The sequence below is a fragment of the Anolis carolinensis genome, chromosome 6, assembly GCF_035594765.1.
Source record: "Anolis carolinensis isolate JA03-04 chromosome 6, rAnoCar3.1.pri, whole genome shotgun sequence".
In the NCBI taxonomy this organism is placed as follows: Eukaryota; Metazoa; Chordata; class Lepidosauria; order Squamata; family Dactyloidae; genus Anolis; species Anolis carolinensis.
Window position 1 is genome coordinate 43,214,927 of NC_085846.1, and position 27,476 is coordinate 43,242,402.

Genomic DNA, 27,476 nt, shown 5'->3' on the forward strand with positions numbered 1-27,476 from the left:
AGAAAAAGTGTTTCTATGGACTCTAAATAAAAAAATACTGACAATTCTGTCAATGCAAATTGTTGATTAATGAGCTGGTCACATACTGAAGCAGAGACAGGTCAAGCGTATCAATAAGCAGCTAAACATTCCTTTATTCTGAGAGAACAATTCTAGTCAACAAACATGGATTCCTACCACACTGGCAATAGGAACGCCATCCTTGCAATACATAATCATAAACAAATCATGGATATACTTGATAAAAACTCCTGTTACCTCCAAAGAAAAATACATTATAGCATTCCAAAATTCATATGCTTCTTTGAAAAGACAATAAAGTCATTCATTGTGAACAATGGGACATATGTGATGATGTAACCTTTTCCATCAGCAATCCTAAGCTCCATTTGTTTCAACTTCACATAGAGCGCACAATCAAGAAGGAGAGAGGGGGGATTTTAATTTACATTTATGGTAGCAAACCTGGATGAATACTACTGATCTTTGAGAAGACTCTTTAAAAATTAATCATCTTGGCTACAAAGTGCACATTTATTTATCACCATAATACTGAGGACAAGTGAGGTATAAGTTCCCTACTAGAATTTGCCAGTTTTGGTGTAATTATATACACTGAGAAAAAAGCACCTAAATATCAGGTGTACCCTAACCCTACCGTTCAGTCTCTCACTACCTATTGAGAAATGGTTGATAAGTAAGAGACAATTTAAAGTTGGCTCATCAGCTGCATGTTACTGCATAGTAATAGGACTGAAATGGGTTTTTTGGTTTCTCATAAAAGCAGGGCCAAAACATTCCAATAGGAAACACAAAGGACAAAAGGTGCATCTACACTGGAGAATCAATGCAGTCTGGCACTGCTTCAACTGCCATAGCTCAGTGCTACAGAAGCACCAGCATTATTTGGCCAAGAAGGCTAAAGTAAAACTACAAATCCCATGATTCTATAGCATTGATCCGTGGCAGTTTAAGTGGTATCACACTGCATTAAATCTAAAGTGTAGACTGGTATACCTATGCTACATATGGGTTATCATTAAAGTGACAATAATGCATATGGTGCTTTACATATCTATATAATCAAAACATTAAAAGATGCTAAAAATGTGCCAAATAAGTCAAGTTACAAAGGCAAATACATGCTTAACTATGTATTTACAGACTTTCCAACAACATGGATAAGGTTTTGTGATACAAAAAGCTCTTTAAAATCCTATGATCAGTTCACATTATGTACAGGAGGGGAAGAAGGGTGGACAACTACATTTACACAAAGCTGTCACAGTGTTAAAATCAGCACCACAAAAAGCCATTAGGAAAGTATGACAGAAGGAAAAATGAAGAGCAAGGCCCAGTCCATGCTCCTGAATTTTGCCGACGTATACAACCCTTCTCGGATGCATACTTGTATCTGCATGAAGACATTAACTAGAAATAGACACATACACTACTAGACAAGACTATTTGTATTCTCACAATTTTAACAACAATCTTGTATACATATCTTATTTGGCTCATGTGAGCCGAAATAACATGGCATAGAGGAGTCATAGCTATCACACATGAGAATCATCTCTGAAAAGTGTTAAATGAAGCAACTATCAAAGAGGTAGCAGTGATAGTCTTGTTCAGTATATTAAGACAACAGGGTCTTTTGGCACCTTAAACCCTAACCAGTTTAATTCAGTATACACTTTTGTCTGCTGCTGAAGATTTCAGTTTCTGTAAAATACATATGAAGAAGTGCGTCACTGACAATAAAAAGTCATGCTAAAAAACAGATTAGTTTCGAAGGTACCAAAAGACTCCTTCCTCTTTTTATGCATTCCCATTAGTCAAAAACCCAACTCTTTCAAACAATTAATTTTAAGTATACAACATGCTATAAAAGAATTTGTAGTCTTAGCACCTTGGCAACTATGGAGTAATTGGAATGCATGTGTTTCTTTTCATTGTCTTTACCATGAACATACGAAAAATACATCCCCCAACCAAGTCTCCAAGTACAACCAAGAAAAGAACAGTGCCTGAACATCCAAAAGGCAACAGGAGTGTAGAAGTGCTGCAGATGTTTGCTGGAGTGAATCTTCAGTTCTATATATTACTAGTGTTCTACTCTGGGGAAAGTGGCTTCTGTAGCATCTTGCAAGGAGATTCCAGATATCTACAAATCAAGTACATTTTTAATGCATTTCAAACATACCTTGATGTATGCATTCAACTATTCTAATCAACAACTAATTCTACAAGAGTTTTATACATAAGAAATAAGAACAATAAAGACTAAACTGTTCTTGACCCTACTCAGTTGTAGATCAGAGCTTTCGAAACATTTCATGTTGGTGGCACACTTTTTAGATAAATATCATTTTGCAATACAGTCATTGTGTTTTACTAGCAAACCAGAAACTAAATCAATCCCTTGTAAGATACACAATACATATATTGTAATAACGAAATATATGGGGACATGACATTATCTCATGAATTTTTTTTTCCAGGAGCTCAGAACATATGGAGAACATCCGTGAACACTGGAGTTGCACTCTTCAGACTGTCATTCTGGGTTTGTGGATGGAAAAGACTGCAGAGCCTGCGGCTAGTACCAGCAGTCCCTGATTTATAAACATTCAACTTACAAATGACCCATAGTTAAGAACGGGAGTGAGACAACAGGAAGTGAGAGAAATCTACCCTTAGGAAGGGAAATTCACTCCTGAATGAGTTCTGTAGAGGAAAGGGTGTCTCAACTGAAGTTTTATTACCAATCCTTGTTTCCACAACAAGCATTTTTTTTCAAAATTCAATTATCAAAGGTCAGAAAATGAGGAGAAATCTTCTGAACAGGGAAACAGACAGCAAAACAAACACCACAGGGGTGTTAATCCTTCCCTATGCTATCAAGTTTCACTTTAAAACTGTACCTGTTCTGATTTAAATCTACAGAACCTATCTTGTTTATAACTTGGGGACTGTCTGTACACATACTTTCCATAAACGTTTAATCTACACACAGCTGAATAATTGAACAGGTGTATTATCTATCTACCCCTTCATTCCAGTCACATTATTTTATGAATCTCAGTTATATCCCCCTTAATTATCTTTTTCCATCTTAAAAACCAAGTAAAAAATCCTTAGCGCCTTCTGATTGAGAAGCATTAATATCTCAAGGAATTTACTTATCCTTTCCTGAAATTTTTCCAGCACAAGCATCCCATATTCCAAGCATCAGAACGATGTGTTCTCTCCTGCTTGAACCACAGGCTGAAGTTGCTCCTCAGCTTTGTTCTTTTTGATATTAGGTAATTAGAATGGATTATGGTGCTCTAAATCTAGATATATACATATATAATGGTATTGTGATCTTTGCTACTTTATGTTCCAAACATGTACTAATAATTATCAACCAGGAGATTTCATTTTTTATGAAAAATAAGTACCCCGTCCCAAAGACAAATTTTGCATTCTTTGGAGGAAAGCAACCCGACGGATTAGAAAATTCACATTCTACAGCAATGACTAAGTAGCTCACCTTTAAAACTTTGAGACATAAATTTTACAAGATAACAACACTAACTGGCATGTATCCACCACTCCCTCTCCAACCCAGAGCAAATGAATACCTGGTGCAGGGCCAAGCTTGAGTTTTGAAGATCTATTGTGGCAAGAGATGGCATGCGAGATTCCGAAACAACTTTATTTTCTTTCTTCAGAAATCTGGAATTCCGAGCTATATGCGAAGGAAAGACAGCTAGCATACTTGATTTCCACCCCACATAACTGAACATTTTCTTTTTTGCAAAAATAACTTTCTTTTTGTGACTTCATTCATTCATCTATATATATAAAAGTAAAAAGATGTATGTATGTATGTATGTGTGTGCCTCACAGACTCCTACATGGCTTGATGGATCTGGACCAAACTTAGTATGCAGATCATTCGTTATCCAAATTAAAATATGGGGGCAGGAGATAAACTAAAAAAACCCCCACCCCTTTTGGAGCCAGGGTCCCAATCATGATGGTTAGCAGCCATTGCAAGATAAGAAATGTATTCTGCAAACCTGCTGCTTAGCCTAGACAAAGCAAAGGGAGAGCAAGTGCGATGCCAGTCCTGATCGCAGCCAAGGGAGTGCCTCCATTCCTTCCTTTCCCTCCCCACGGTTTGTATGTAGGAGGTTGTTTCACTGGGCTGCTAACAATGAGTATTTCTAATAAATATCATGCATACATGAGCAATGCCGGGTATATACTCTAGTATTACATAACATTGCAACATACATAGATACCCTTTGGATTTGACTTGTTCTATTTGCCATTTGTTCTTGCCAGAGTTTTAATCAAAAGTGTTCATATTTCCTGTCTGCATGTGTTAAACCTGGGCTGAAATTACGACTGGTAGATATACAGACTGGTTGGCACATAGTTAATTGAATCTGAAGCACAGACAGATAGGAGGCCATCAAGAATTGTGGATTTGTACAGAGGTATAAATATGATTCTGCACTATCGGAACAACATACCGTTGAAGCTTCACATGTAACTTCACTAGCTTTCTTTCAGAAAAGGAGAATATCTCACTTACGTTGGTGATGGAAACATGTGGCTCTATAGATCCTGTTGAATTACTTACTACTACCTATCCTAGCCAGAACAGCACAGTCTAAAATTGAGGGGGGGGGGATGAGAGTTGCAATACAATAACTTTGGAGTAGTACCCATACTCCAACCCTGATCTTGGTACAGCATTCTACTTTGCTCTAGACCAGTGGTTCTCGACCTAGGGTCCCCAGATGTTTTTGGCCTACAACTCCCAGAAATACCAGCCAGTTTACCAGCTGTTAGGATTTCTAGAAGGCTAAAAACATTTGAGGACCCCAGGTTGAGAACCACTGATCTAGACAGTCCACCAGGTGTTACTAACTAAAGATTTCAGTCATCACTTATTTGGAATTAATCCAAGAATATAGGTCAGAGAGGTGTTTAGATAGTATGGCACAGTCCAAAAGTGTCCCTTTTTGTGCAATTTGATTTATGATGGTTTAATTTAGCTGTTTTGTCAGTTTGTTTGGAACAACCTTTACAAAGATAAAGTTGGTTTCATCTTTGCCACTGGAACCAAAAGTTCTAAATCTCAATTTTTGGATTTCAGCATTTCAGAATCAGATCTGTAGGAATACTAAAAATTACCTTTTAGGATACAAATGTGTTGTTGTTAGTATCATCATCATCACCATCACCACCACCAAACTGCTAAAAATATTATTTTGACATTGCTACTTTTGGGATCTCTTGCAAGCTCTTACCATCTACACACTTGAGTTCAGGGAGATGGCTGTGGTTCAGTTCTGGCAAACGCACGTTTGTTCTGGGAAACTCCCAACGTTTCTTGTTTGTTTGAAGGACACTGTTTTCATTTGAGATCTGGTACCAAACAATAGTTGATAGAAATTTCCAACAGAAATCAGTGATCTACAGTTAAACATTTTATAGACGGCTTTCTATAATGTGCAGTGATTATCTTACAAGTACCAATATCTGCTGCATCCCATATCAACAAGGAATTGATTGATTGTCCAAGTGTGGCTTTTTGATACAAAACAAAACCATTCACACACAAAAAGAGATAATAACAAGTGTAGGAAAAGCTCAAAGCATGCAGAAATACCCCAAAAAGCCCTTCAAGGGAGAAAAAATGTAATTCCAAGCAGCCAAACTTGGATGCAGAATTCATAAAAGAGGTGATTGTCAAAAGTGTTAATTGTCAGACAATGCTTGTTTTCAACAAATAATATCTAAAAGACCTTACCAATGCTGTCAGGTTCATACTATAATGTCCTTGTGGTGATTTTTTGCCTTGCTTTATGAATGGATTGAAATATATTTTGGTCTTCTCATCAGTCCTAGAATGGCACAAAAACCACAAAGATCTTATTGACATGACATCTTTGAAAAGTCAGTTCTGAAGAACACTTTTATCCTCTATTGTGATCAAAATACAACTGTCTGAGGGTCAGTGTGAAAGTATAATACATAGCAACTTCATGTAAGTTGATCAGGTCTACATCTGGACCAATAGACAAGTTTGGGCAACTGCCTGAGAGCTGCAAACATACCATTTATGGACTCCATGGGAAAAAATAAAATATGCAAGCCCAGCCAGGTATGGGATAAGTATGTATAGGATAACTTGATTTGGAACAGCAAAGAGTTTTGTGGAAACTCAAAGACTAGCAGATGACTTGTCACCACGAGCTTTTGTGGACTAAGACCCAGAGCTCTGCTACCACATGGTTACTCAGCACTCAATTTTAAAGGGAAACCACACTGCAAAGCACCAGAAAACGAAAATGAATGAGATCTATTTCAACTCCAGTTGTTTATAGTCCCTGATTTCAAGGCTATTCAGGCAAAAAGCCACAGCAATGGGCCGTACAGGATTCTATTTCAAACAGGAACTAAGCAAAAGCTCACCAGCATTAAGTATAAATCAAATAGAGTTATAAGAAGATAGAATGTCAGCATTTGTGGGTTGTCATACACGCAATACCCATTGACAATCCCTCTTCTACAGAACCATTGAAAAAGCAGAAATTCTTTCCCTTATTTCATAAGGCAACTCTGGAATCCAGCATATTTAATTAACAAATAGAAATTTCTCATAATATTCAACAAGCTGACAATCAGCACTCTTCATGAATTCTAGCATAGGGGTAGAATCATATGGGAGAGAACACCTTCAAACTGCCACCACAAGTATGCCCACATCTTCATGGATGATTTGAACAACACTTTCTCAGCTCCTGTCCATAAATATATTTTCTCTGAGATATCATGATGACATTATTATCTGTACTCATGGAAAAGATGTCCTTACAAAGTTCTGCCAAGATTTCCACAACCTCCATCACACCACCAATCTGAATGCAGACCAGTCCACAAAATAATAATAATAATAATAATAATAATAATAATTTTATTTTTATACTCCGCCCCATCTCCCCGAAGGGACTCGGGGCGGCTTACATGGGGCCAAGCCCGAACATCAACAATATAAAAACAAAGCAATAAAACAAATGAATCAACAACAACAATAAAAACAGGTCATAAAACAGCTTCCCTTTCTAGACTGAAGTGTGCAATGACTATAGTTAAAATGGAAACCCAAAGACTGTGAAACATACTTGCTTTCTTCTCCTTTCCAACCAGTGCACACAACATCCAGTGTTTAAAGCAAATCCTATAATATAACCACATTTGCTGTATCATAGGGATTTCTTTCTGATGCATCAGTCCTTGACTTGTCAGACCAAGAGTCACAACCCAAGGCTTTAAACCAGACATAACTCAGACTATAACACTCAAACATCATTGGGAGCGAGGATCAACAGGGCCAGACTGGTACTCAGGTATAATCTACAACAGTAAGACAAACCAGAGGAAAAAACATTGAACATGTCACATACGGTCCCTGGCTAAAACCACTCAAATGTATCATCAGTATCACCCATTTTGCCTAGACAATGAAACTTCTCTATGATATGCCTTAGGGTTGTAAGTCTATACTTGTTTACCAAAAGCCATTCAATTTAAAAAGGTCAACAACAAATCTCACCGAAAGATACAGATATAAGAATAAGAGCCTGTGGCAGACCAGAAGACAACAATGTCCACATGTCCCTCCTGGCTACACTAACACACACACATAAATGTCAACAACAACACCAGGAGTTAATTTATCTCCTTATCATCCAATGAAACTTATGCAAATTCATGGGTTATCAAGTCTGCATAGGAATTGGTAAACAGTGTGTACTATATTTTATGTAAGACAAACAAGCCAATACCTTCCTACAAACATACATAATGGATAAAAATCTAGGACAAGAAATGTTACATCAAAAATGGTGGAAGGAGGGTGGGGAAATCAGTTAAACAGTTTGACTCAACATATTAAGAAGTTCAGCTCTGCCTCCTGGAGTTTAGAAAGCCAGAATGACTTTTACCAGACTACTCTACATCAATAAACTCATCAATGCAAGAACGTTTATGTTGCCATATCAACTACTAGCTTTTTAACAGTCAATGTAGAGCCATTATGATTGTCTGGATCTCTTGAAATTTGATTTCCTCTGACAACCGCACTGGTAAAACACCCAAGCAACTACAGTACAACCCCCATATCCAAGGTCTTGATATCCTTGGTTTCACTTATTCGAGCTTCAAAATGTATTCCCTTTGGAAGTACTTGTGGGACTATAGGTCCTCTAGAACAATTCTATGGTATTCCTCCAGCCCAAGACATATTTGTGGCTCTATCTAAGGGTGCATTTACACTGTAGAATTAATGCAGTTTGATCCCACTTTAACTGCCATGGCTCAATACCACGGAATCCTGGGATTGATAGTTTAGGGAAGTTCCATCACTATTAGACAGAGAAGGCTAAAGACCTTGCAAAACTATAGCTCCCATGAATTCCTATCATTGAATCATGACCGTTAGAGTGAGGCCAAACTGCATTAATTCTACAATGTAGATTCATTTTATCTCCTCCAATGGTAGTCTACTGTACACTTCCAGCTACATATAGGGTTCACTATTGTTTGCAGTTTTAAATATTAATGATGGTCTTGGAACATATTCTCCATAGATACAGGATCATACTATATATATACAGTAAATGCATTATCTTGGGATACAATTATATCTGTAAAATGAAGTGGATTGCAGTCCTTGACAGCTTGTTTGTTAATCTTTAAAATGCCACAGTACTCTTTGCTTTCACGTGTAAAAAACGAAATAGGAAATACAGGACAATTTTGAGCAAAGGCCATGTATGAAATGCAATGATCCATGTTTATTTATTTAAAGCAAGATAGATCATCAGCAAATTATGGTCACTGATCATTAGCACTAATCCATCAGTGTTGGTATAATCCAGATGGCCCTGGTTCAAATTTCACTTCATCTGCAAATTTACTAGGAAGCCTAAAGCAAAGCCTGCTAATCCTGTGGAACTGATAGTATTTGTCAGGAAGACTGAAAAGTTTATGGAGATAATGTACATGAAGGACTGAAAACTCCAAACTGCTATAAAGAATGCTACCTGTTAAGTCTTTCCACACACACAGCTATAAACTTAGGTTTGCTACTATCAATATGTTCAATAGGGAACAGGAGCCCATTCCCAATGTGCTAGGATACTTTTATGCATGTTTGCCACTTTGAATTTTAAACACACACTTAAAATATCTTAGAAATGTAACAAGGGAAGTTGGGATTAGAGATATTCTATGAGGGAGACATAACCTTCCTCACTTTACTATGATTTTGTACCTGTAGTTATGCGTTCCCAATTTTGTCCCAGTGCCACTGATACTGGATGGCATGGTAGAACAGTTCTGTGTAATGGGAGGAATCACCATGCTGGGGTTCTTTGTATAATCCAGACTGCTGCATGAATCTTTCAATGTTACTGGAGGAATGGCTTTGACTTGTCCAGCTCCGTTCTCATACAGGAAACTTGTATTTGAAGATCTGCCAGATTTCTCTATATCAGCCTTGGACAATTTCTTTCGAAACAGCTTCGAGTCTTTGATCTTTGAATCAACACTCAGGTCCTGTTTCAAAACATAAGCACTATTGTGCGAACCATGAATTGTGTAGGCCAATACTATTTAAAAATCAACACCAGAGAACAGAACCAAGGAAAATATAGAAAAGAAAACAAGAATTCTTTCTATGTGATAATTATACAAGAGGATGCACATCCAGTTAGAAAACCTATGTAGTTATTCTGCAAAATTGCATGTGGAAAAATGCAATATTCTGAAAGCATTACACAAGATTTAGGATGAACAAATTATCTTGGCTCACATTAGTGGTTCTCTAGAGCAGGGGTCCCCAAACTAAGGCCCGGGGGCCGGATGCGGCCCTCCAAGGTCATTTACCTGGCCCCTGCCCTCAGTTTTATAATATAATATTTTTATATCAGTTTTAATAATGTAATATATTGTATATACATATAATATTGATAATAATATCATGTTATACAATATAATACTAATAATACCATATAATAATATTAAATATATGTTCTATATTACATATAATATTACAATATAATGGTATAGTTCAATATAGTAATATACTGTATAATGCTAATATTGTGCTATGCTAATAATATATTGTATGTACATATAGCTGCTCCGAGTCCTCTTCGGGGTGAGAAGGGTGGGATATAAATGTAGTAAATAAATGTAGTAAATGAATAAATAAATAATTTTTGACTTAGGCTCGCCCAAAGTCTGATATGACTTGAAGGCACACAACAACAACAACAGTCCTAATTAACTTGACTATCTCATTGGCTAGAAGCAGGCCCACACTTCCCATTGAAATCCTGATAGGCTTATGTTGGTTAAAATTGTTTTCATTTTTAAATATTGTATTGTTCTTTCATTGTTGTTGTTGTTGTTTTTGTTTTGCATTACAAATAAGACATTTGCAGTGTGCATAGGAATTTGTTGGATTTTTTTTTTCAAATGATAATTCGGCCCTTCAACAGTCTAAAGGATTGTGGACCGGCCCTCTGCTTTAAAAGTTTGAGGACCCCTGCTCTAGAGCCTCAACTCCTAGAAGTCCTACCCACCCTGGTCAATGTTTAATGAACAACTATTCCAGGAAATTGAGGTGGGCTCTGGGACATTTTTGGCAGCCTCAGTTTCTCCCTTTCCTCTCCCCAAGCTAGGTTTAGCACCTTTCGACCATTCTCAGCTCCCTTTGCAAGAAGCACTTGTGAGCAGTCCAAAGCGAGCTTCCCACACATCTCACAGCCACAATTTAGTTCCCTCCTCAACCATCCGGCCTTTGGGTAAAAATGAAGAGTTATGTCTGCTGAAATTTTTAAGATTTTTTGGCATTATTTTTCTTTGCTTCATCCTTCACATCCTTTTCCAAGTTTTATCTTTGATTTAATTTCTTGCAGCAAAAGAAAGCCAAAATTATCATCCACTTTTATTTGACATGAAGTTAGACATGGAAGGTCATACCAAATAATATCTGTTCATCCTCAAGGAGACACAGATTTCTAAAGAAATTGATTTATATACACCCCTCTCTCCACCCCAATTTGGAATGATGTCCAAGACCACCATTCATTTCATGGAAGTTTTCTGTTAGTGTCTTCAGTAATAAATTAAAAACACTCATATGAGAAAGCTCAGTACGCACAGGTAGAAAAAAGAAAACTTCTAACTGAAGGCATCGAATTTAATCAAATGACAGAAATAGTAATTTCAATGCAAACCTAACTAGCCCCCATTTTAAAAAAAATGGGTAGCTTTGCTCTCATTTAGTTTCACTCTGAAATTGCCAACTGCTTATTCTAAATTTTACTTTGGAAATTAACAGAACTAAAGCATAAAGCATCCCCATAGGCTCTTATATAAATTGAAAAATAAATAAATTGAATGCTACAAACCTGGATTACAAGCATTTTTCTTTCTTCAATTGAATCATCTTTATCTTTCCTAATAATTTTTGACTTCTTAGGCAAAGGGTGGTCTCTTTCTTTCTGAATCTTGCCTTTAAGTTCTTGAGCAAATCTTTTCCCCCCACATTTTGGAAAAACATATGTATAAAGGAAACTTGCATTAATTCCTCAATAAATAAAAAATGATACAATAAGCAGAAAACATCAACTTTTGAATTCCTCCCACCCTGCAAGGACAACATGTATGATAAAAGGCTCCTCCAGACTAGCTGATAATTCCAAGAGGGATCAGCGATAAAGTGGACGAAACACCTGAGCCGAGAAAATACTCCAGATGGGAGAAAAGAGAATATTATATATTATATCAAATCAGCTTGAGAATGAAAATTCACTTCCCAGTTTCTGAGCCAGACTGAAAACCTAAGCAAGTGTCACGGCCTCAACAGCCCTAGCAGAAAACACAACTCAATCTGAAAAAGACTCATCACAGACTGCAAATACAGATCAGATGCAGGCAAAAACAGGTATCCAATGTTCAATTCCCCCCTAACAATGAGTCCTCTAGGGCAGACAGGGTGGGCTACAAATAAAGTATTTTTATAGTTCTTGTATATGGTGAGAAGAATCTCTTAGAAACCTAGAAAATCCCTGTAGATTATTTTCCATCTAAGATTGTGGTTCTCAGCTTTTGGTCTTTCAGATAAAACAGGAATAACAAGGAAAGTCGACCCACCTTTCAGCAAAACCGTCTTTGTTAAACAGATCACATTGCAAGAGTTCAGCACAAGATGGCCTTTTGTCTGGATCAGGCTGCAGACACCGCTGAAATGATATTATATTATTAAATGATATTATCATGATAATTCTTTGGTAAATATATCAGAGAAGGTCCCAAGAACCGAATCTTTGTCACAACTAAGATTAAACAAACAGCAGAATTAGCTTTGCAAACTGAAGGAGTGTTGAGACTTATTTGCAAAGGGTAATTTCCTCTGGATCACATTGAAAAAGATAACAGCTTGCAGTGAGACATGCTGCTGGAGGGGGGGAATGAGGTCAAATTCCACTGGGCATCTTAAGTCTTGGATGAACCTAAAGACTCAGTCCTGTCCCAGTGCAAGATCTTGTAAGGATTAAAGTTACAACTTGCAATGTGGCAACCCTAGTATAGGACTAATTTGTGGAATTGCCAGCAAGAGATTCTATATGCCGTTAAGACTAGAACGTAGAAATATAATCTCTTTTTATCTACAACCCCAGGATCCTCCAGCCTTACTTCGGTTAGAATATCGATGCACATATAGAATAATGTGCAAAGCTTTTACAAGACAAGAGCTTTTGGTGTAGTGTAGCACTTTAATTATTTGCCTTTAAAGCAATGTTTACGCGATTTTAATTCTGCTGACAATATGAAATACTATCTTAATTCTACCTTTTAGTAAATTTGGTACATGTGTTTTTATTTGTAAATAGCCTTAATACCAGTTTCAGGGAAAAGGCATGGTATGAACAAATGGAGTACTGAATAAATGAGTGTATGTGAGTCTAACACTCTAGGCCAGGGGTCCCCAAACTTTTTAATCAGGGGGCCAGTTCACGATCCTTCGGACCATTGGAGGGCTGGACTATAGTTGGCCACCAAACAATAAATAATAATAATAATAATAATAATAATAATAATAACAACAACAACAACAAAAAAGAGGGTTGGAAGAGACCCTTTGGGCCATTGAGTCCAACCGCCTTCTGCCCCTGTGCACCAAAAGCACAAGCAAAGCACCCCTGACAGATGGCCACCCAGCCTCAATGTTAATAATAATAATAATAATAGCCGCTATCAGGACCTCAAGATTGAACTTCAAAGACTCTGGCAGAAACCAGTGCAGGTGGTCCCAGTGGTGATGGGCACACTGGGTGCCGTGCCAAAAGATCTCAGCCGGCATTTGGAAACAATAGACATTGACAAAATTACGATCTGCCAACTGCAAAAGGCCACCCTGCTGGGATCTGCACGCATCATCCGAAAATACATCACACAGTCCTAGACACTTGGGAAGTGTTCGACTTGTGGTTTTGTGAAACGAAATCCAGCATGTCTATCTTGTTTGCTGTGTCATACAACGTCGTTGTGTCAATAAAATAATAATAATAATGAGGGTTGTAAGAGAAGAAGAGACCCCTTGGGCCATTTAGCCCAACCCCATTCTGCCCTTGTGCTGTGGGGGCCGGATAAATGGCTTCGATGGGCCGCATCCGGCCCCCGGGCCTTAGTTTGGGGACCCCTGCTCTAGGCGCTGGGGAATTGAGAGCACCAACGGTGAAACTATAAGGCAATCAAGAGCAAGATACACTGACAGTATTTTTATCAGGTTTGGCTAATTCAAAAAACTCATGCCGCTAATTTCAGGGGCAAAAAACATAGACTTCTATTTGCCTTGTTCCCGAAGAGCCTTCAGGTACCCAAATGAATGGCAGTCCCACTCTCAGTTCCTAGATATATCCCGATTTTAATTCTCTCACTATGTTATCAACAATCCTTGAGGAGAAAAGACATAAACTGGCCAGCAAGACTGAAGTTGAAAGATTAACTGCTTCACATGCATTTACCTTAGTAAATTCTATGACTGCAACAGAAAGCTTGGAATACCGTTTTTCAAGAGGTTCAAGATCCTTAACGTCAGGCAATCTCACCCCAGCAAAGAGAGGATTTTTATAGAACAATTCTTGATGCCTTGGTATTAAGTTACCTGAAATTGATCAATTTTAATCCTGTTCAGTCTTCAAAACATAGGAAAAATGCAAAAAAAAGCAATGGCACACACACATGCACCTATTCTCTGAAAATCCGGTGGTATAATTCACACTAGCAAGGTTAAGAAATAAACATGCATAATCTCTCTCTTTTTATGCAATTCTGGGAAGAGATAAAAAGTATAGATTGTCCTGGAGCGCCACCCAATGTTACTGCCATCAGTTTCCCTAGTTTCTGATATTTTGCCAGGTGCAAAACCAACTTTATTTTATTTGGGTATTTATACTCTGGCTTACTATAATGCACTTGAAGATGGTTTAAAAATAAAAATATAGCAAATGTACAAATTGTTCTAGGAATAAAAACCAGTAGGCAAGACATCATCACACATTATAATAAAACATTTCTCTTCTGTGTATGTGTATGTATGTGCATTCAAGTTGCCTGTGGACTTATATATAGATTTATAAATTTCATAGGGTTTTTTAAGACAAAGAATACTCAAGACTTGCTCTTGCCAGTTCCTTCCTCTGAAATATAGCCAACAGCACCTGATATTCATTACACTATGTAACACGATTTTTGTTCCTGGTTTGTAAATGTCATTACCTAATTGGTTCTATCATAAAAACATGGAAAACATTTATTAAACTGCAAAAACGTAGTTTTTGTGGGACAACCTGCAGCACATTTTGCTATAGTTTTTCAATGAATATCTCATAGAGTCTCAACCAATTCAACCTAGTTTGTAGCAGCCACAAAAACAAAGTTTCTGGAGTATAACAACTACTTTCAAAGTAGGTACCACACAATCAAACAGGAAGAACACTTTCAAACTAGGAACAGATTTTTTTTCAAATTTTGTTATAGTGTTATTATTATTATTTTTTAAAAAGAATGAAAAATAAGTATCATGGGAAACTAATTATATAGTCAATACCACATTCTATGGCATCTTTGCAATCCCACCCAACTGCAACAAATATGCAATCCTGGTAAGAAAAGAGACAATAACCCCCATGACTTTAAAACCAGCCACAACAGAAACTTCTTAATTTCCTTGGAGTGGATACACTATTACCCGCAAATCCAACAGTGTGTTACTTTCAAATGTGACTTATGCCACTGTTCATGATACCAAAGATCTTTTCCCTTAGGCATTCACCCATAGTATACCTTATAGTATGGCCATTTATGTTCTGGATTGCATCCAGGACCAAGGAGACAGCTATGTTGAACACAGTAGTTCACCCAAAATTGCTATGTTACATGATCCTTTCTCACATTAACCTTAATCTTCCAAAGTTCTGCAAACTGAATAAAGAAAAACAAGCAATGCTCTCTTACCCATACTTTTCATAATATGGTACAATTGGTCAATATCAGAGTCACCAGGGAAAAGGGGTTCTCCTGTAAGCATTTCTGTCACCAGGCAGCCAATAGCCCACACATCTACAGCCCTGGGGAGGAAACAGAAACCAATTATTCAAAGACATAATATACTTAATAAATATTCTATGATAATGAGAGGAAAAGCTAATTGCAAAGGCATGAGTGCAGGACCTGCCCATAAATTGGATTGAGAACCAAAGAGAACCAAAATAAATAATATTTATTACATGAACTCCATGCCTATTAATGGGAAAGTTAATTAAGGCATTGGAAGAGGATTGTTAAAAGAGGATGTGAAATCACTACTAAGAATATTGGACAGATTTTATTGAAACATACACCTAATATGGTTATTTTTTCCTTTTTTGTGTTTTTATTTTCCTCTTGTTATATTGGAACATTATTGTAGATAACGACGATCAGTTTGAAATACAAATAAATTTAAAAATTAAAAGTAAGAGTCTGATTATCTAAGAGACAGCTCAAAACCATGTTTAACAATAGTTCCTTACTTGCCATATTTGATATCTCCAACCAGCAGCTCGGGAGCTCGATACCACCGTGTTGCTACATAATCTGTGTATGCTTCACCTGGGGCTGCTAGTGTTCGTGCAAAACCAAAGTCACAGAGCTTGATGATTCCTGAATAGGACACCAATATATTCTCAGGCTTAATATCTCTGTGTATGATCTAAAAAGAAAGAAAATCGAAGGAAAAAAAGAACACAAGAGTTATATTACAAAATTTGCTTTCAGGGCTTATATATTTTTTTTGCACCAAAACTGTTCATGCCTAGAATTTTCATATCTGTTGTGCTCTCATCTCACTGGAAACATTGCCTTCCCTCTTTTCTTTAGATGCCTACACTCTATTTCTAAATGCTCAACTAAAACCGTAAGATATTGTAATTGCATGCAATCAACTGCTCCAAGAGTCGTTCATGCTAAAAGACTGGAAATCAAACCGATGAAAGATGAGGACACTTGAAGATGATAAGGCTGGAAATGAAATGAGCAAAAAGTACATTATGTTCCTTATGTTTTCCGCAAACACAGGAACTGGCACATCCATGAGGGATGTGAATTCATGTGGAATTTGAAAACAGAGAGAAAAGAAACTGCAATAAAATTTAAACCCTCATAATTACACTTCAATTAAACTTGTGCTGTTTATTAGTATGAAGACATATATCGCTGTGAATTCAAGTTTTCAAAAAGCCTTAACAACTGTGTGTGATTTCAATTATTTAAAACATCATAGCTCTGCACTCTGAATTACCCCATTGATGCTTAGAAGTACAATAACCTCCATGACATTGAACTATCAGTCTGTATTTCTAGCCTTTATTGTTGTAGTATAAATGCTGAAAGAGTCCTAAACCTGCAGAACTTTTCAAAAAATTGTATTTCCAATATACATAGTGTGGTGTATCTATCAAACATTCATCTGGTGTCAAAGCAGTTTCCTTAGAGTAATAAAGCTTCTAGCTCTAACTTGTCTGAAATCAGTTTACAAAACCATGGCTGTTAAAATCAATACATGGAATGTATTTAATCAAGAACAAATAACATGTTGGTGCAAATAATTAGACGGACAAAGAAGTTTACCTACATTATGACTATGACAAAATCCTATCCCCTTGATAATTTGAAATAAGTATTTTCGAACTCTATTATAATCCAGGCCATTTGGAAACATCTCAAGATCATCAAGGACTGTGTGGTCCACAAATTCAAACACTAGGTACCATCTTTTTTTCTTCTTACAAACTTCCAGCAGGTTCACCAGGTTTTCATGCCTTAATTGCTATCAGGAGACAGAAAATGCGTCACAAAACTACATCAACATCCAGTTGTACACCAAGCCTGAAAACATTTACCACAGCTGCCCCTTGATATTTAAAGCCTCTTGTATCTGTGCATATTTATTAGGAAGCAAGTCTCACAGTATTCATCAGGTCTACAATCGCATCGTATTTAATGAATCTTGCTATTGTACTCAATGGGGTTTACTCTCAAGTAGCAACACACAGGATTACAACCTTCATCTACATCTCCTGCTGCTGTTAGCTACTGTGCTATGTAATCTATCTAGTTTAGGATTCCAGCTTTGAGATAATGAGGCTCCCAGTTTGTGACTTCTCTCCCCTGAAGCTAGATTTCTTAAATGTCACAAGAAGACTGACTCTCTTAATGTTGTTGGGCTGCAGCCCCCATCATGTCATACCAAGAGGCATACCAGCTAACACTGATGGGTGCTGCAGTTGAACAACTGAAAGCCCACCCATTCCCCACACATTTTGGTGCTCCAAATTTGAAAACACTGTTGTACAATGAATTTAGTACCAATAGTTATCTTTTAACTGACTCATTTCTGTTTGAAATTCTGCCTCAAGTCACCTGCATGGAACTCAGTCCTTCTCTCTTCCCACAAAGTCATGCTCTTTGATATGTATGTCAGATATGCTTGGGAAATCAGAAGACAATTTTCTATTCATAAACCAGCAAGACCACCATGCTGAGATTTTTTAGAAAAAGAAGTCGTGTTCCAGCCAATCTGGTTAGTTTGGAGGCCAGTTTTTTTTTTTTTTTACTATTTTGGGATATTACCATTCCAAATGTCATTACACAGCAAATTTTGAGCAAACGGAGATGTATTTGGTCACAATTCTTCCCTGATGAGTTGTTGTATAACAGGCATGGACAAACTTCACCCCTCCAGTTTACCAGCTGTTAGGAATTGTGGGAGCTGAAGTCCAAAATACCTGAAGGGCTAAAGTTTGCCCATGCCTGTTGTATAAGCAAGAAAAGAACAGCATGGCAATTACCTCAAAAGGAGGAAACTGTATTCAAATCACTTCACATGAGAACAAAATTGTATTGGATTTAATGACTCTCCCTTTCCCATAACTCTTCTTCTAACAAATAAGTGAATTCTTCCCCTCATCCCAAGCTTGTAAGCACATTTCAGTATTATATCAGCTCTAAATAAAGCTATATTAGTACCAGCTTAGTTTTGTCTTAACCATGCACTAATTAATTTCAAAGCCTGGCTAAGGAGACAACCTGACAATGAAACAACTGATGATGGTTGACGCCAGTGGTGTCTAGTGGTGCTAATGTTAATGGAAAAGTAAAGACGGTCTCTTGTTTAGTCTGAATTCTCAATGAGTTACCCAAGCGACTGAACACCATCACGAAAAGAGGTTCAGCACTTTGGATAGTTCCCTTGAATTAGGAACTAAAGATAGAACAGATTAGTTGGCTCACTACCGTAGCATCAGTGATGTGAGCTGGCTCTGATTGACGCCAATGGGGACATTCATTCCTGAGAGGTGCTGTGGGGAAGTGGAATTCCGTCCCATGTCTCAGTCTTTGACCCTTATAAGAATGGATGCATTTGCTCCAAACCCTGCTATCATGGCCACTGTTGCCCACACCATGTGAAAAATCCCAATAATTTACCATATGAAGATTAGTACCAAACAGCAGAAACAAAATTCCCATTTGCATTAATTGGCACTATTTAGGAGAGCATACTTAATGTGTTAAAGAGAGCGTACTTAATGTTCCTAACTGTGCCTGCCCACTTCTTTCAAGCCTGACTGACTTCAAAGGAGATGAAAGAAAGAAAAAGATTCCACCAACTTTTTATTCAATGTGGGGAAGAAATGACTAGAGATAAAAGAATCATTCAGAAATAACTTCTATGAATGACACAACCTTAAAAAACATACATGGCTGCAGTATATTATAATGACAGATAAAATAGCATCTGTCATTATAATATAACTGCTAACACTTCGTAATGAAATTTGGAAAAAAAAATCTGTTCCTGGTTTGAAAGTGTCATTTTCTGTTTAATTGTGCAGTACAGTACGTACTTTGAAAGTAGTTGTTATACTCCAGAAACTTTGTTTTTGTGGCTGCTCCAAAGTAGGTTGACTTGGTTGAGATTCTATGAGATATTCATTGAAAAACTATAGCAAAATGTGCTGCAGGATGTCTCACAAAAACTAAGTTTGCAGTTTAATAAATTTTTCCCACTTTTTAAATGATAGAACCAAACAGGAAATTACATTTATTACCCAGGAACAAAAATCATGTTACGTAGTGTAATTGTTCCAGCCAAAACCACCTTAGGTGCTCTTACATGATAGCATCTTGCTATCATTATGAATAGCAAGCACTATAGCCACAAAAAGCACTGCTGCCACACAAACCAGGAAAAGTCCAACCACAGACTCACCTTGAGAAGCTTAATTTCCCTCATGGCAATTTTTTTAACCATCTTATCATCCTCACTTTCCAAAAATTTCTTGATGGCAACCACTCTGCCATTCTCCTTGTTCCTACATTTCATCACCATTCCGTAGCTTCCTTCTCCCACAAGACCAAGGATCTCATACTTTTCCATTTGAATATGAAGAGAATGGTCCCTTGGCTGTAAGATAAAAACCAGAGTGTGCAAGTGTAGCCATTTATATTATGAAGCCATTTGTTATCAGATAAGCAACACATACATCCAAATACTCCTTGACCCATTCTTTTTAAATGAGGTTCTACAGCTTATTGCTAAGGGCAAAGACTGGATGTAAGCAGTCATTACAGCACGTTTTCTACCAGTAATGTAAACTGGGCCTGACATCTTGCCTTGCACACTCCAAATGTCACTTAACCAGCTGCCAGTGGCAACCAGAAATATACTCTGTCATTGAATGAACAGGAATATCTGTATCACAAGGAGTTGAAGACTTGCCTTCTTCAAAATGGCACCAGGTTACAATGTACTAATTTGAAGGAGAGGGGTTGCTAGAATAACTCTCTTGTCAATTAAAAAAAACCCTTATCATAGAGTTAATATCAAAAGGCATGCTATTTGCCTCTTCTGAGCAGCAATGAAAAAGCCAAGGCTGCTAGAAACAATGATGGACTACCAATATTTAACTTTATGGACCCTTACACACATGGCTTGCAAGGAAAATGGTGGAGAAGAAAAACTGAATGTTTCTTTAAAAAAAGAGAAAAATCTTAAAATAGTATATTTGGTATTACATGTTTGTCCTTCTTTATGAGTACTAGTATGAATCGTAAAAATCTTCACGAAACAAGGACAGATAAACACTGTACCTTGATAAAATCAAACACCCTAACCACTAGGCACCATCACAGCTGGCTTTCCCTTGATGCAGTGCAAATGTGTATAAATGTTTGTTGGGAGGGTTCAGTCTGTAACAGAAAAACTGTACACATTTTGAGGACAAAAAATTATTATCTGACCACCGCACTTAGGCCACTTCCACATAGCTGAATAAAACCCCACATTCTCTGCTTTGAACTGGAATATATGGCAATGTAGACTCAGATAATCCAGTTCAAAGCAGATATTGTGGGATTTTCTGCCTTGATATTCTGGATTATATGACTGTGTGGAAGGGCCCTTAAAAAGGTGCATCTACCTTTACCAGCAATTTCATTTCTGAATGCCAACACCTGATTTCCCAACACATTTGAAGAGAAGCATTATCTGCTTTTTTATAGGTCATGTAAAAGCATAATATTAAAAAAATACGTTTTCCCTTGTTTCTTCAATTATTTTATCAAGCATGAATAAATGAAACTTGTCATTTTTGAAGAACAAAAAATTAATATGTAAATAATTTATTTTAATTTGGGGAAAATGTTACCTGTTCATAATAATTTTCCAGTCATCTAGAGGTTATGTTACCTATCTGTATACTGCCAGTTTATGATATGCAAATACTGTATCAACAGAAAAAAGTGTGTTTAGATAAGTCACTGGATCAAGTTGCTAGAAATTCAAAAGACGGAGTGAAAACACACACACAGACTAAAACGTCAAACGTATTCAATTTAATACCTCATACTTGATGCTAAATTTACAAGAAAAATATCAGTTGGGAAGAATTATGCTTGGCACTTCTAGCTGGCACCTTTGTAGCCTCAGGGCCCTTCCACACAGCCATATAACCCAAAATAAGCAGCCTCTCACATCTAGGAAGCACAATCTATTAATATTTTGAAGTGATTGCTATTTTAATTCTAACATCAGTGTATATTGTATTAGCAGATAATTGACTAGAAAAGTGTGCTTCATACTTACGATGAAGAGAGTAAAGCAGTAAGTAAATGTGAGGAAAAGCTTAAAACCAAATAGGAATGTGGTTGCATTTCAGATCTCTTTTACCACTCATATTCCGAGATGCAGACGACTCATTATCTCTTTGCAGCAAATGATGTGAAAGCCTTTAATTTAAAAATAAAATAAAACACAAAAATGTTTATTCCTATTTTCACTGCATCCAATACCTTCAGTAGCAAATATAATAAAAATAAAACCAAAAATTATGAATAATCAATATTGTTATATGAGACTATTAAAATGACAAAATAATGCAACCAAACATTTTAAAGTACCTGGCCGAATTGTTTCTTTTTTAACTTTTGAAGAACTGCAATAAAGGTAGCTATAGAAATCCTTTGGGGGAAGAGTGCTAAAATTGCAGTCTCTCCACTGAAACCCCCCTTTTATGGTAATAAAAGATAATTTTCACTAAATTCTATCCAAAGTAAATATTTCCTGAAGACTTTCGCAGGAAGAGAAAGGGGTTCCCACAAAGTATCAAACCCTCAGCCCATTTAGGACTTTCAAAAACAAACCCAATAACCTGGATATTGTATGGAAAAACCAGTAGCTAGTAATATTAATAATAGGCATTATACAAGCCACACCCAAAATAAAAACAAGGCCATATATTCTGAACCAGTGGACATTTCTAAACTATTTTTAAGTTCAGTCTCAAATTATCTGAGAATTAAATACAGCTCGCATCAATAATTAAGACAAAAAATTCCCAGAGCATAGCTGGCAAAACAGCAACAGATGGGAAAACATAATCCTGGTCCTAGTACTGAGCTGGAAATCCCAGAATATGGCATTTCAATGAAGTTTTTCTAAGTGATAGAGTGACTATCTAGGACACAGCAATATTCACCAGATCCACCATCAGATCCATCAATCCTATCAGCAACAGAATACAACTTTGGGTCCCATACTGCAGGAAAGATGGGACATAAATTAAACAAATAAATAAACCTTTCCTATATTACAGAACTTTCCAAACTGTGTATCACAACACTTTATAGTGTGTCAGCTGAAGTGTGTAGGTATGTTGGTCAAACATAATAAGAAACCTCTGAGTCTGTGTGAAATATTTTTAAACATGTGAGATATGTTGTGTGCCTGTATTTTTCAATATTACAATTTATATATGTGTCTGTCTCTTATAATGGGTTGGTATAACCTCCGGTTGGCTAGTAAAACTGAACAACTGTGTAGTGAAATGATGCAGGTCAAAAAAAAGTGTGTTCCCAACATGAAATGTTTGGAAAGCTCTGTTCTATTGAATTACGGATCACAGAAGGACATTCAAACCCCTTCTACACGGCCATATAATCCAGATTATCAGAACAGATCATCTACATTATATGCTTTGAACTAGATTATAGGTTTCTACACTGTCACATAATCCAGTTCAAATCAGATAATCTGGATTTTATATGGCAGTGTAGAAGGGGCCTTGGTCAACTCAATCTTCTTTTCTGTGCCTGCACAGGTTCATTTGGTTTCTCTTGGTTTATCACATATAAAATCTCCACTACTACTTGAGACTACACATCCACCATCCTGACATTTCTTTACTGCCAAGAAGCTCTAAGTAGAGCGTTATTCTGTCCATATAACAACTTTCTCTTTTCTCACAGAAGTTGAAATGCCCAACTCTTCAAAAGCGATGTAAAGCCATGAGAAAATCTGTGAGATGCTCCTTCGTGACAAAGGCAAACATCACCTTAATTTACAGTCATTTATAACTTGCAATGTGACAGTCCATGCAAAATTTAGAACCCAAGGTTATAAATATGTATTATCAGCACAGGGCTCACCTCCTCGGATACCACTGTCATGGATAAATATGATATATGGTTTGAACGGAATTTTATGAAAGGAGTATGAAATTGGGCCTAGCTGGGCTGAAGACACAATTCTAAAATATTGAGGCCTGGTAAACAATTACACTCAGGAACTGTAATTGAAAGTTGATGATGACCAGAGACAAATGATTAACTGTCAAACCTTTGGTGAAAAACGTGTTTACACGGCTTAGTCCCCATGTAAGCTGCCCCAAGTCCCTTTCAGGAGATGGTGGCGGGTTATGAGAATAAAGTTATTATCATTATTATTATTATTACATTATCAGAGACAATGGCTCTTTAAGTTAAGGAAATATTTGCAAGGTTCTTTACGTTAAGAAGGAAGTCAACACAAGGCTCTTTCCATTTACCCACACCAATTAAGGAGAGTCAACATATGCCAGGAATTGAGGAGTCAGGCTGTTTCAGGCTGGAAAAATATCTATTATAAATTTACAGCTTTGGAACATCAGCAAGAAATATTGCTATATAAGAGACCTTATTACAATCCAAAAATTGTGGCAGACCAGAGGAGTCTGGTCTACCCCGCAATGCTCTGCTCCATAGGAAGGGGAGAAATTGTGTATTTGCAGGGTGACAGCTCTGCAATGGAACACAGAGTCTGGCCACTGCCTCCTCATGTTGGAAGTAGTTTTGGAAAAGTATTGTGTTTATTTGGGAGTGGCAGATCTGCAATGGAAAGCAGAATTTGGTCACTTGATTCTTTCATGGGAAAGGGAAAGAATGTGTATTAGATGTTTTGGAAATATTGAAAATCTGACCTAAGAGGTGTTCTTCTCCAGGAGATGACGGAAGAAGAATGGTGATGTATGAATGATGATGATGATGAGTGAATGTTTATATGTGTAAGTGAATGCTGAGTACATGTGGAATCCCCTTTTGTTAGCTAATGTAGCTGTAGATTGTGTATCCAATGTAGTTATATAGAATCTGTATGCCTATATATCTAATGTCGTTCTTTGTGTAAAAGTTGCAAGCAGCAATACTACTCTGTACTATTGAAGCTGACCAACCAAAGATTCCCCTAGGTAGCAAGCAGCCAGGCTTTGAAGCAGTGATGCTATTCATTGCAATTCTAGCAGGCCAAAAAATCATTCCTCTAAAATAATAATAATAATAATAATAATAATAATAATAATAATAATAATAATAATAATAATAAAAACTTTATTTATACCCAGCCACCATCTCCCCACGGGGACTCGGGGTGGCTCACATGGGGCAAGGCCCGACCAGCACAATTTACAAAAACAACAGCATAAATACATTGAACAATATACAAATAATTAAAACACAGTAAGACAATAAAACAAGAGTTAATACAGCATTAATAATATCAATCAACCACCAAGTACAATTCAGTCGACTTCATTGGTGGGGGGACTGCAGCAGCAATATAAAAATAACATCATCAGTTAAAAAACCAGAATAAAAGGAACCCAATAAAATTCAAGATAGAGTTATAATGCAAGTGCCCAGCCTTCCAAGCAGCAAGCCTATTCCATTGTATTCCAGCTCACCAAACAGCCAGGCTTCGAGGCTGCAAGGTTATTCAATGCTATTCTACCTGGCCAACAAACAATTCCCATAAGCCACAGCAATGCGTGGCCAGGCACAGCTAGTGCTTAAATAACAATGTGGAATAGATTAATCTCCATAACAGCATGGAAGTCACCAGTTATCACTTTCTGTGGGGTGTGTAAACAAATCAATTTTGGAAAAGATTGTAAAAAATCATTTTTTTTCTGATCAGGCATATTGTTTGTAGATGTCTAATTCTGGACACCGCAATTGAAAGGAGATGTTGACAAGCTGGAATGTGTCTAGACGAGGGTGACTAAAATGATTAAAGGTCTGGAGAACAAGCCCTAAGAGGAGTGGCTGAAAGAGCTGGGTATGTTTAGCCTGCAGAAGAGAAGTCTGAGAGGAGACTTGATGAGGGTCATGTATAAATATGTGAGATGAAGTCATAGGGAGGAGGGAGCACGCTTGTTTTCTGCTGCCCTAGAGACTAGGAAGCAGAACAATGGCTTTAAACTATGGAAAAGGAGATTCCACCTGAACATAAGGGGCCGGGCTGTGGCGCAGCTGTTGAGCAGCTGCCTTAAATCACTCTGACCATGAGGTCATGAGTTCGAGGCCAGCCCGTGGCGGGGTGAGCACCCGTCAATTAAAAATAAAAAATAGCCCCTGCTCGTTGCTGACCTAGCAACCCGAAAGATAGTTGCATCTATCAAGTAGGAGATAAGGTACCACTAAAGTGGGGAGGCAAGATTAACTAATTTACGACCTGGAATGAGGAAGTGCCGTCAGTGTGGATGATGAAGCAGCTGCTCCCCCTTGTGGCCAGAATCGAACATCCCCTCAGAAGAACGTTAACTTGCCTCTGCGTCTGTCTCTCAGTCTCTGTTTGATGTGTTTATGGGCATTGAATGTTTGCCCTATGTGTGTTATAATGTGATCCGCCCTGAGTCCCCTTCGGGGTGAGAAGGGCGGAATATAAATACTGTAAATAAATAAATAAATAAGGAAGAACTTCCTATTTATTTATTTATTTATTTACATCACTTTTACCCTGCCTTTCTCCCTGAGGGGACTCAAAGCGGCTTACAATAAATATGCAAAAATTCAATGCCTAAAAACAATTCCTAATCATGAGAGTTGTTCAGCAGTGGAATTCTCTGCCCCAGAGTGTGATGGCTTTGGGGGCTTTTAAGCAGAGGCTGGATGGCCATCTATTTGGGGGTGCTTTGAACGTGATTTCCCTGCTTCTTGGCAGGGGGTTGGACTGGATGGCCCATGAGGTCTCTTCAACTCTATGATTCTATGATGTTTCCTAGAGTCAGGGACATGGATGAGGTGCGCCATCTTAAATTGTAATTGTATAAATTACAATCTGATACAAAAAAGACTACTGTATATTAAATTCTTTAATCCCAATTATTTTGGAAATTCACACCTCCCAGTGGATGCCTTATCCTGACTGTAACTCAGACCCCTGGGTTAAATAGATATAAAGTACAGTAGAGTCTCACTTATCCAACACTCGCTTATTCAACATTCTGGATTATCCAACACATTTTTGTAGTCAATGTTTTCAATACATCGTGATATTTTGGTGCTAAATTCGTAAATACAGTAATTACTACATACCATTACTTCGTATTGAACTACTTTTTCTGTCAAATTTGTTGTATAACATGATTTTTTTGGTGCTTAATTTGTAAAATCATAACCTAATTTGATGTTTAATAGGCTTTTCCTTAATCCCTCCATAGTATCCAACATATTTGCTTATCCAACGTTCTGCTGGCCCGTTTATGTTGGATAAGTAAGACTCTACTGTATAAGGCCAGATTCTTATTTTCTGTGTTTGGGAACACAGAATGAGCCACATTATCCGCTTTGAACTGGGTTATAGGAGTTTACACTGCCATATAATCCAGTTCAAAGCTGGGGCCTGTTCTTCCTCTGAGGGAACAGGCCTTCTGTGCCCCCCAAATAATCCCAACCACAGAAGATACAAAAGAGAGGGGGGAGAAAAACCCCATTCTGTCCCCTCAACTGGGGCAGGTTTTGCTCAGGGGAAGGCCGCAAAGGCCTGGAAGCCACTCACCTGTCTGCGCGCCGCCTCCTTCTCCTCCTTTACTGGCGCCGCCTCCTCGAGCACCTCCTCTGCAAGGTGCAAACCCCGGCTGAAAGGGATGGAATGCCAGGGCCCGGGCAGTTGCCAGGGCAACGGGAGGCTCGCCTGCCTGACGCTCGCGCCGCAAACGCCTCAAGGCGTTTGCGGCGCGTGCGTCAGGCAGGCGGGCTTC

General features: G+C 37.6%; 1 protein-coding gene across 1 annotated transcript; it reads right to left on the reverse strand.

Moving 5' to 3' along the window:
- Nucleotides 1-103: 103 nt before the first annotated feature.
- cdkl2 (cyclin dependent kinase like 2) lies at nt 104-27,446 on the reverse strand. The gene is made up of 14 exons (XM_008113080.3): nt 27,275-27,446; nt 21,770-21,912; nt 19,895-20,089; nt 17,258-17,452; nt 16,158-16,336; nt 15,601-15,713; nt 14,109-14,248; nt 12,235-12,323; nt 11,490-11,613; nt 9,344-9,627; nt 5,816-5,909; nt 5,313-5,430; nt 3,630-3,736; nt 104-2,167 (listed from the first exon to the last, which is right to left on the reverse strand). The coding sequence occupies exons 3-14, from the start codon at nt 20,060-20,062 to the stop codon at nt 2,108-2,110; spliced, it is 1,671 nt and encodes a 556-aa protein (XP_008111287.2). The 5' UTR covers nt 20,063-20,089; nt 21,770-21,912; nt 27,275-27,446; the 3' UTR covers nt 104-2,107.
- Nucleotides 27,447-27,476: the final 30 nt, after the last annotated feature.

Excerpts from the sequence above, each read along its gene's own strand:
- cdkl2 (XM_008113080.3), bottom strand. The coding sequence starts at position 20,062 with ATGGAAAAGTATGAGATCCTTGGTCTTGTGGGAGAAGGAAGCTACGGA. Across the intron at positions 16,337-17,257 it reads GATTTTGTCATAGTCATAAT|ATCATACACAGAGATATTAA; the intron begins GTAGGTAAACTT and ends CTTTCTTTTTAG. Across the intron at positions 12,324-14,108 it reads CAGTCATAGAATTTACTAAG|CGGTGTCTGCAGCCTGATCC; the intron begins GTAAATGCATGT and ends ATATCATTTCAG.